This window comes from Arvicola amphibius, chromosome 14 (genome assembly GCF_903992535.2).
Source record: "Arvicola amphibius chromosome 14, mArvAmp1.2, whole genome shotgun sequence".
Classification (NCBI taxonomy): domain Eukaryota; kingdom Metazoa; phylum Chordata; class Mammalia; order Rodentia; family Cricetidae; genus Arvicola; species Arvicola amphibius.
The window spans coordinates 4,096,633-4,107,180 of NC_052060.1; the positions used below are offsets into that span (position 1 = coordinate 4,096,633).

General features: G+C 41.0%; 1 protein-coding gene across 2 annotated transcripts; it reads right to left on the reverse strand.

Moving 5' to 3' along the window:
* Positions 1-408, reverse strand: Sprr1b (small proline rich protein 1B). Of its 2 annotated transcripts, XM_038311950.1 has the most exons (2): positions 310-408; positions 1-171 (listed from the first exon to the last, which is right to left on the reverse strand). In XM_038311950.1, the coding sequence occupies exons 1-2, from the start codon at positions 406-408 to the stop codon at positions 1-3; spliced, it is 270 nt and encodes an 89-aa protein (XP_038167878.1). The 2 variants fall into 2 exon arrangements, with proteins under 2 accessions (XP_038167878.1, XP_038167877.1); XM_038311949.1 differs by having other exon boundaries at positions 1-408.
* Between the last annotated feature and the right edge of the window lie 10,140 nt (positions 409-10,548).

Below are 10,548 nucleotides of genomic sequence, written 5' to 3' on the forward strand. Positions count from 1 at the left end.
TTACTTTGTCTTCTGTTGGGCTAGTTCTGGAGTAGCAGTTGAGGGGCAGGGTTCAGGAGCCTTGGGGTGGCAGGGCTCAGGGGCCTTGGGGTGGCAGGGCTCAGGGGCCTTGGGGTGGCAGGGCTCAGGGGCCTTGGGATGGCAGGGCTCAGGGGCCTTGGGGTGGCAGGGCTCAGGGGCCTTGGGGTGGCAGGGCTCAGGAGCCTTGGGGTGGCAGGGCTCAGGGGCCTTGGGGTGACAGGGCTCAGGAGCCTTGGGGTGGCTGGGCTCAGGAACCTTGGTGTCACATGGTTTCTTGATTTGGGAGACACATGGCTCCTGAGGTGGTGGCTGGCAAGGCTGTTTCACTTGCTGCTCATTAAGCTGAGGTAGTTCTGTACAGGGCTGCTTCTGCTGGTGTGAACTCATACTTCAAAGATGGCCGGGCCTAGAAACAGAATAGATGATTTACAGAGGGAATGGCTTCACGAGAAACCACTGGCAATGCCACTTCCAATGCACGAAGAAGTAGAGCTTCTCCTTTCTCTCTCTACCACAGAGGGTTCTTTGCCATGAGGGTCCTTAATGGTGATAAGTTTGGTTCTAAACTAGCTGTTTTTTTTCCAGCTCCTCCCTTTCCCTCCCTATCATAAGGCACAGCTAGCGACATAGCAGAGGCTTTAGCAGGAATATGAGACGGATGCCATTGGCCCTTGTGATGGCATGTGGAAAATGAGAATATTAAAATGCTCCCAGCCCACTGCTCATCTGCAATAAGTAAGACGTTTGTCACCTGTAGAACAAACACCTGTGGTCCTCCAGATCACCTCGCTGGCACAGGTGGCTCACACCCTCTTCCGTCTCAGGTGCTCCACTCCCAGCTGCTTGCTCACACTGGCCCAACTGCCACAAATCACCTGCTATGCCAATCTTAGGCAACTTTCCTAGAGCAAATACTTAGGAAATTTTTCTTGCCTTCCCATCTTGCTGTAGCTCCCGTCCTGTCTCCTGGCACTGACCCCCTCGCAGTACTGCCTTTAGGTCCCATTCTTCTAACTGAGATGCAGTTTTATAGAGAAAGTTCTCCCTTTGTCTAAATTACCCTTTACAGTCCAAAATGCCAAATACAGCAAACTCTCAACAAATGCTTTTACTGAAAAAGAATAAAATTCTCAGCATTAAACTGGCAGCTAAACGAATGATGTCACTAGAAGTGCGATAAGCTTGTGTTCTTACACAGACACAGCGAGGACTGGTGGCACACGCCAATTACGTCTAAAGTTCCTTCAATCGTGATTACTTTTAAGTGAAAGTTTTTACGGTTTACAATTCAGGTGATTCATCTGCCTTATATCTACGACTAAATTTCAGTAAGAGGAGAAAAATGCAAACGAAGCCCCAGTTAAAAAGTTACATAAATGCATAAAGTAAATAGTGAAGTATCCATGTAGAGAAGCTTACCTGGTGTGCAGGATGCAGAGAATAGGCAGTGTGGTCACTGGGATCTGGTGTGGCATCCTCTTCACGCTGGCTTTTTATAGAAGGAACAAGCCCTGCCTTGAGGGATGGGAGCCTTTGGGGCTACCGCATCTTCATTACTTACCTGTCAGACGTGACTCATCCTAGGTGCTTCACCCACTTATTGGTTTAGTTTAGGTGATGAAACTAATAACGTGACCTTTTCACATGCTGACAGTCGTACAGCCTGAGCATTAACCCTGAAGAATACCCCCCAACACACTCCTCAAATATGATGTGTTTCAGGCAGGATGCTATGGGCTGAAAAAGCAATAAGGAAATTCTGGGAAATCAAGTGACAGAAATCTACTACGACTTATGGATGTCATAAGCAGAGTCTCAGTTTAGATGGGTGCATTGGTGTGATCAGGATGCCTCAGTTGAGATGGGTGCATTGGTGTGATCAGGATGCCTCAGTTGAGATGGGTGCATTGGTGTGATCAGGATGCCTCAGTTGAGATGGGTGCATTGGTGTGATCAGGATGCCTCAGTTTAGATGGGTGCATTGGTGTGATCAGGATGCCTCAGTTGAGATGGGTGCATTGGTGTGATCAGGATGCCTCAGTTGAGATGGGTGCATTGGTGTGATCAGGATGCCTCAGTTTAGATGGGTGCATTGGTGTGATCAGGATGCATCAGTTGAGATGGGTGCATTGGTGTGGTCAGGATGCCTCAGTTGAGATGGGTGCATTGGTGTGATCAGGATGCCTCAGTTGAGATGGGTGCATTGGTGTGATCAGGATGCCCCAGTTTAGATGGGTGTATTGGTGTGATCAGGCTCTATAGTGGATGATGGATAGCTGGGAGGTGTTTCAGGTTCTTCTGGGAGGCATTGGGCATAATGTCATTACTTTCTTCTACTTGAAACAATTTAGGCCATAGTTCCACTTATCCTTTACTTAGTGGATTTAAGCCCAAAAGTGACATAAAAAACACACAAATAAGCAAACAGACAAAATCTCTAAAATGATTCTCTCTCTCTCTCTCTCTCTCTCCTCTCTCTCTCTCCATTCCCTCCCTTCCTCCCTCCTTCCTTCCTTCCTTCCTTCCTTCCTTCCTTCCTTCCTTCCTTCCTTCCTTCCTTCCTGTTTATAATCTCGAGAACTCCCTTTCCAAGAAAAGATACAAAAATAAGAGGTGGAAGGCTGGGGATCTCTATTAGAGAAGGGAAACTTCGAGCTGTGTATAGTGAGAGGCCCATTGAGCTTCAGGTTCCAAATGACTTGATTCTTCTATTCCAACCACTCTTTCTATCTAGTGTGGCAAAGACTTAGGCAGATGATTACAGGGAATATGGGAACTGAGGAGAGAGCAGTACATTGGTGGGGAATGGCAAGGTGGGTTTTCATGGTGGTGGGTATTTGAAGAGCATAGTCACAAACTCTAGGAAGGGCATGCACAGGAAATGCATGCGACAGAGCTCAGCAGAGCCTGGCAAACAGAGAATCTTTTCTCAAGCTCAGCCACGTCTTACATGATGGAGAGGCTGTGTAAACAGGGGTTTCTCCTTCAGGAGAAGCTTCTCTCCTAAGCTAGGACAACACTTATCTAACCAGTGAAGATGGTTTCAGCTCACACAATGTCCACCATTGTGATGTAGGCTGCTTCACCTCACTTCCTCTTTCCTTACCAGAAAATTGTCATTCTTTAGAAAGTTGTTCTTTTTACACCATTATTCAAAGATAATAATCCTTTCTTATGCAGCAAACCCCAAATAAACAAAACAGTTGAATTGATATAAAATATGAGGAAAACAGATTAAAATCTTGAATTTTTCTGGTCTACCATGGAGTTCAATGTAAGCAAACAATATTTTCTAAGAGCAAAGCTCTTTGGGGCAAACAATCATATTTAGCTGATGCGTCCTTGAAATCAATATGAAGAGATTCTTTCTCAGATAGAAGCTGCCTGTTCTCTGTTTATTTTAATCCCATATGCATAACTTTCTCCATGAAGATGCCAAAATAACATCCTGAAGAATAAAGTCAGAATATGGTATATAATTTCTGTGCCATTTCTTGACTGCATTAAAGAAAATTCCAATTTCTTCAATGCCCATCTATTGTCATATTCAAAACACATTTAAATTTCTCTCAACCCTCAAGGTCTCAGACTCGGTGCTGTGGGAGACTGCAACACCCAATGGTGACACATGGATTATCCCGAGACCGAGCAGGCCACTGCAGGCCACATGAGAGGCTTGTGAAAGAGTGACTTCAGAGAGTCAGGTAATGACATGTCCTGGAACCTCCCTGCTGGGGTGTGTACTCAGCGTTAGTGAGGCTTCTTGCAGTTAGTGGGCTGTGGGAGATGATGGAAAATTTTCAGGGTGCTTTAGCCCTATTAAAAAAAAAAACAGGCTCTCCCAGTTTATCCATTCAAAGAAGTTTTGAGGATCTATAGGCCATCAGGTGTTATTCTTGGCACTTGGTTGTATCAATGAAAACCAACATAGATATTGAATCATTTGGACTACACACACTAGTGGAGAAGGCAGAAATTCATTATAAATAATAAAAAATTGACAGACATGAGTAACTTTATATTTAGTGCTATAGAGAAAATGAAAAACAATGTAACCAATTAGGAACAACAAGGAGATAATGATATTTGTAAATATTCTTCCAGGAGGTGATTTTGCACAGACCCAAAAGAACTGAAGTCATTGGACTATCTGAGGGCAGAATATTCAAATTAAATACTATCAGAAGCAAATTCTTCAAGCAGGGATCCAAAGCAAATGCTGGAGCTGTCTGGCATACTCCAGTGGCACAGGGGCTGAGACAGAGGCCACAGTCAAACCTGTCAGCCTGCCAGTCATTCTCAGAACACAATGACTCACTTCCCCACAGGTCTTTATGTGTCTGCTTAAACAATCTTTTGCAGAGTGTGCTGAAGAATGTTTCTTCAGGTGCCCAAATGCCTTGCTCCTGGGATTTTTTTGTTTTTGTTTTTGAGAGTTTCTACACTATAATGGAAGAGTTACATATATGAGTGGATTAAACTCACATCTAAAATCATTTTAATACAGTGAGTTTACCTATTGAGGATTTTTTCATCAAACCTTTTAAGTTTAATTATTCATGTGATAATAGGACCAGTGAGTTTTTACTTGTTAAATACAGAAATGACCTGGACCAGCAGGTCCTCCTTCAGTGACAAGGTCCTGAGAGAGAAGACGAGGAGATGAGAGGATAGGAAAGTTTGGGATTAGGTTCTGCACAAGCTATGTCTTCTGACAAGGCAGCTTACTAAGAAGAGCATCTTATACACTATCTTCAGGGCAGAAATGGGACAGTGCTAGCAGGAACTATCATACAATGGGATGAAGTCAGAATGAAGAAAATCAGGAAATGTTGCCTAAGGAACACAGGGTATCTCAAGAATACTATAGATGGAGCACATAGTGGCCCTGGGACTACCAACCTTAGCTCAGCATGCTGGAAAAATCAGTTTTCAGTATCCAAAGCCATGGCACCCTCAAGGCTCTGGCCCCAGGCCATTACTGGTTGTGCCAAGCCTATTCCTAGTTTTAGAAGAGGAGTTGCGTTCCTTCTCCACACATGGGGCCTCAGAGAAAACCTTGGATCAGTCCAGTCCTCAGCATAGAATTATGAATTTTGAAAAAAAACCTCTTTTTTAGAAAAATTATGTTACATATTGTACGACAAGTATATGCAAATGTGATGAAAATAGGGATATTGGTATGATGGCAACTGAATAATTGGAAATTGACCAAATATACCATTTATTAGTCATCACCTGACACCTCTTTTGTTTTCCTGGCTACTTAGGTTCAATAATTTAATATTAGGTTTAATAATTTAATATAATTTATTAGTCTTAACTAGAACAAAAAGACAAATGAAAAAGATCAAGAAGATTAATATTGTGAAAAATGGCCCCTTTACTAAAAGCTGTCTAGAAGTAAAAAAAGCTGAACATCAAGAAAACAAACAACCCCACTAAAAAAAATGTGTATAGAACTTAATAGAAAGTTCTTAAAAGAAAGAAAAACAGACAAATGGCTGAGAAACACTTAAAAATGCTCAGCATCTTTAACCGTCATGGAAATGCAATTCCCATCAAAAAATATAACACAATTCTTCATAGAAACTGAAAAAAATCTTCATATAGAAACACACACACACACACACACACACACACACACACACACACACACACCAGGATAGCTAAAACAATTCTGAATAATAAAATAACTGTTGAGTGTATCACCATCCCAGATTTTGAATTATATTACGAAACTATAATAGAAAAACAGCATGGAATTGGCATAAAAACAGACACATTGATAAATGGGATAGAAATAAAGACATAATTCAGCACACTACAGGTATCTGAATTTTAATAAAGAAACCAAAAATATACACTGAATAAAAGACGTCTTCAACAAGTTGTGCTTGTTAAATTGAATAGCTGCAGGTATAACACCAAATGGACCTCAACATAAGACCAGATACCTTCAATCTGCTAGTAGAAAAATGGAGACTAGGCTTGAGCTCATTGACATAGGAAATGGCTTTCTGAATAGGACATGGATAGCACACCACAAGTGAATAACTGGGACCACATAAAACTAAAAAGCTCGTGTATATCAAAAGACAGCATCATTCCAGCAGAGCAGCAGCCCACAGAATGGGAAACATGTCCTTACCAACTAGACATCTGGTAGAGTATAGTATCTACAATATGCAAAGAAGTAAAAAAAAAAAAAAGCTGAACATCAAGAAAACAAACAACCCCACTAAAAAAATGGTGTATAGAATTTAATAGAAAGTTCTCAAAAGAAAGAAAAACAGACAAATGGCTGAGAAACACTTAAAAATGCTCAGCATCTTTAACCGTCATGGAAATGCAAATTAAGACTACTTTGAGATTTTAGCTTACCTCTGTCAGAATGGCCAAGACAAAAAAAGCGAATGAAAACACATGCTGATGAAGATGGAGAGGAAAGGGAAGACTTACTCATTGCTGGAGGAAGTGCACATTGGTATGGCCCATATGGAAATGGAGGTTACTCAAAAAGTTGAAAATCAATCCACCTCAAGATCTAGCTATGCTACTCTTGGCCATACACGAAAAGTATCTACATCTTACTACAGAGATACTTGCTCATCTATGTCCATTGTTGTTCTGTTCATTATAGCCAGAAATTGTAAACAGCCTATATGTCCATCAACTGATGAACAGATAAAGAAAATGTACATTTACATGATAGAATATTATTCACTTGATTAGAAAATGAAATTATTAAATCTTCAGGTAAAGGGACGGAACTAGAAACTGTCATCCTGAGTAAGGTAACTCAGATCCTAAAAGAGAAATATTTTCTCTTTTACGTGCCTATTAGCTTTTAAGCTTTTGATATGTGTTTCAATCTGAATTTCATAAGTTTCAATCTGAATTTCAATCTCAAACTCAATCTGAGTTTCATAAGTTTCAATCTGAATTTCATAAGTTAGGTAGCTAGTAAGGGTTCAAGGTGAAGAGGAGGTGATTTCAAGAAAGAGAAAATAGAGCATAGTGTTATGGAGAGAAAAACAGAAACTAGAATAGGAATATTAAATGGAGAGAGAGGTGGGAAAGAAAGGTAAAGGAGAGGACATGGAGGGGGCAACTAACACTAACAGCCTTTTGAAAATCCATATAGAAACTTACTACTGTAGAAGCTTCCTAAAATGTAGACATATATGAAAGGAATTTAATAGCATATAATAGGAGAGACAGTGCCCCAACCAGGCATTTCATACTACCAAGTAAAACCTTCTGGGCCAAGAATGGGTTATATATTTTTGAGTCATTGGCTAAAGGTTCTTGCCAATGCTACTGGCTACTCTGCAGAGCCTGATAGTGAGTTACTATTGTTAAAGAAAGAATTTATGTCACTGAACGGTGAAATCCAGCTGATGCACATCTAGAAGCTTCATCCTTACTGACTAGTGTTCATAGTGTTGGAAGGTACTCTTCACACTGCCTGAAAAGAAAAGCAATGATATTACCCAGCTATAAACCCAGGGGCCTACAACCGCACTATATCTGCAGGACAGACTGGGATAATAGTGGGGCAACTAACCATGTTTTAGTTGGCTTTAAGGCCCACTCCATGAGATGGAACCCATACTGAAACTGCTGAAGTGACCAGAAACCTGGACTACATATGTTGTGGGTCTAACACTTTTATTCTGTTAAATAAAAGTGGGTGTGGCAATACAAACTCCTAATGACATACTGCTGTGCAGATAACCATAGATCGATGCATTCATTACTCAGTCCTCACCAGAGAAGCTTCTTCTTGCAATAGCTGATAAGTAGTATGAAGACTCACAACTGGGCAATGTGTGGAGAGTGAGAGACTTTGGAGTGCTCAGTCCTAAATGGGATGTCTTCATTAATCCCCTCTTTGTAAGGCTCAGGGATCTATGTGGAAGAGGAAGCAGAAAGATTTTAAGGGCCAGAGGTGATGGTTGACTCTAAGGAAACAGTGTTTTCTAGACACACCAAGACTGATGTACATGTGAAGTCACAGAGACTATGGCAGCACACGAGACCTGCACAGTTTCAGACCTGATTATAATTCCTGTCACTGAGAAGGAGAAGTGGGCACAAATTCCCACCTCTAAGCAAGGAGCTATTTGCAACTGATACCTGCTAGACAAGAGAAAATCAGTCTTCTTCAGTGGCAGCCCCCATCAGTTTTCTTCAGTGGAGTACCGCTGGGTATACCAACCACCCTCCACGATAATTCTCATGCACAGGAGTAGTTGGCCAACACAAAAAAGGGTTCTTTTTATTTACTTGTGACAATTATGTTTCATTTTGCTTTGTTTTGGTACTTTTAAAATTTATCTTATTGGCATATTTATTTTATTTTTTTCTTGGTTTTTTGAGGGAACACAGAATATGAAATTGAGTGAGTGAGAAAAATCTTGCAGGAGTTAGGAGGAAAAATAATATAATAAAAATATGAAAACATTAATCAAAAGAAATAGGATATAACCATGATTCCTTTCTGTTGTATTGCAGCCAATGCAATAAACCTGTCTCCTGCCCTTGGTACTAAGGACTTTAAAAATTACAAAGTGGCAATATTTTCTTTATGTTTATTGAAACTAATAGTTTCCTGTATTATACATCTCCATTTTTTACTTTTGCTCCATTTTCCTCTACCGTCTCTCAAAATGTCTGCTGTGTAAAATCCTTAGTAATTTTCATTTGACTGCTACTCTTTGCTGTGCAGAGCATTTAGTTTCACTCGTAGTTTTCATGTTAAATATTGTTCTTAATTCCTGAGAAAGAAGACCTTTCTGGTTGCCATAAGTTGAAGTATATTCCCTATTTGAATCAGTGTATTGGGTTTCATGTGAGGTCCTTGATCAATTTTGGTTTGAGCTTTATGTAAACCAAAAGATGACGTTTTCATCTAGTTTCATTTTGGAGTGCAAACTGGTGAAGCTACTGTAGAAATCAATGTGGTAGATTATCAAAAAGATAGAAATAGATCTACCATATGCACAATCTTTTTCATCTGAGACTCTTCCTGCCTAGGGATGATACCACCAGCTGTGGGCTAGGGCATTCCCACATCAATCAGCAATCAAGAAAATGCCTCCACAGACATGCTCACAGACCAATCTGATGGAGACAATTCCTCTACTGAGATTCCCCTGTCTAGATTTGTGCTAAGTTGACACAAAAAAAAACTAGACAGCACAGCCTAGATCTCCACCACCTGATAAACAGATGATGGCAGTGTCGTGTAAACACAGAGGGGTTTTTATTCAACTGTAAATAAAAAAAATGGGTCCGGGCAGTGTTGGTGCACACCTTTAATCCTAGCACTCAGGAGGCAGAGGCAGGTGGATCTCTGTGAGTTTGAGGCCAGCCTGGTCTACAGAGTGAGTGCCAGGGCAGGCTCCAAAGCTACAGAGAAACCTTGACTCAAAAAAAAAAAAAGAAAAGCCGGGCGGTGGTGGCGCACGCCTTTAATCCCAGCACTCGGGAGGCAGAGGCAGATGGATCTCTGTGAGGTCGAGGCCAGCCTGGTCTACAAGAGCTAGTTCCAGGACAGGCTCCAAAGCCACAGAGAAACTCTGTCTCGAAAAAAAAAAAAAAAAAAAAAAAAAAAAAAAAAAAAGAAAAGAAAAAGAAAGAAAGAAAGAAAAAGAAAAAATGGAATATTGGGGTTTACAGGAGAGCAGATGGAGCCAGAAATAATCAGAATGAACTTTGAACTTTTATATTTGTATCTTTCAGTTGGGTACCCACAGAAGCTAAGCAACTAATAGGGTACATAGAAAAGTTCAAAGAAGGGAAAGAATGAGGGTGGTATAAAGGGGAGGAAAGATAAAGGGACAGGAAAGGATAAATTAGGTAGGGGTGACAGGGAAGGGTAGAGATAATAGGGAAGGATAGCAACCATTAAAGACCTTTGAGAAAGGCATATTAAAATAGAAGCTTCCTAAAACACGTGTACACATACACGCATATGTATATACACATACATACACACTTATACATGTTGGGCGCCATTCTGTAGTGAGGAGTGGCGGGCTGCATTCCCGCCCGGCTTCCAGCCGCCTGGCTAGCTTATGCCCTGAAATAACAACACACAAATTGTATTCATTTAAACACTGCCTGGCCCATTAGCTCTAGCCTCTTACTGGCTAACTCTCACATCTTGCTTAACCCATTCTAATAATCTGTGTAGCACCACAAAGTGGTGGCTTACCGGGAAAGATTCAGCATGTATGACCTGGCGGCTGGCTCCATGGCTCAGAGAGGAGAGGCATGGCGATAAACTTACTTCCCTTCTTCCCAGCATTCTGTTCTGTCTAATCTACCTATCTAAATCCTGCCCTATCAAAAAGCCAAGGCAGTTTCTTTATTAACCACTGAGAGTCCTCCATTATATACACATACACACATATACACATACATATACATATATACATATATTAAAGTTTAAATGGTAACAATGCTTCTCTCATGTACAACAGACTATTACAAAAACTCAGCCAGCTATGGGTTAAT

Bases quoted from the DNA above. Each gene is read 5' to 3' on its own strand.
- Sprr1b (XM_038311949.1), bottom strand. From the start codon at position 408: ATGAGTTCACACCAGCAGAAGCAGCCCTGTACAGAACTACCTCAGCTT.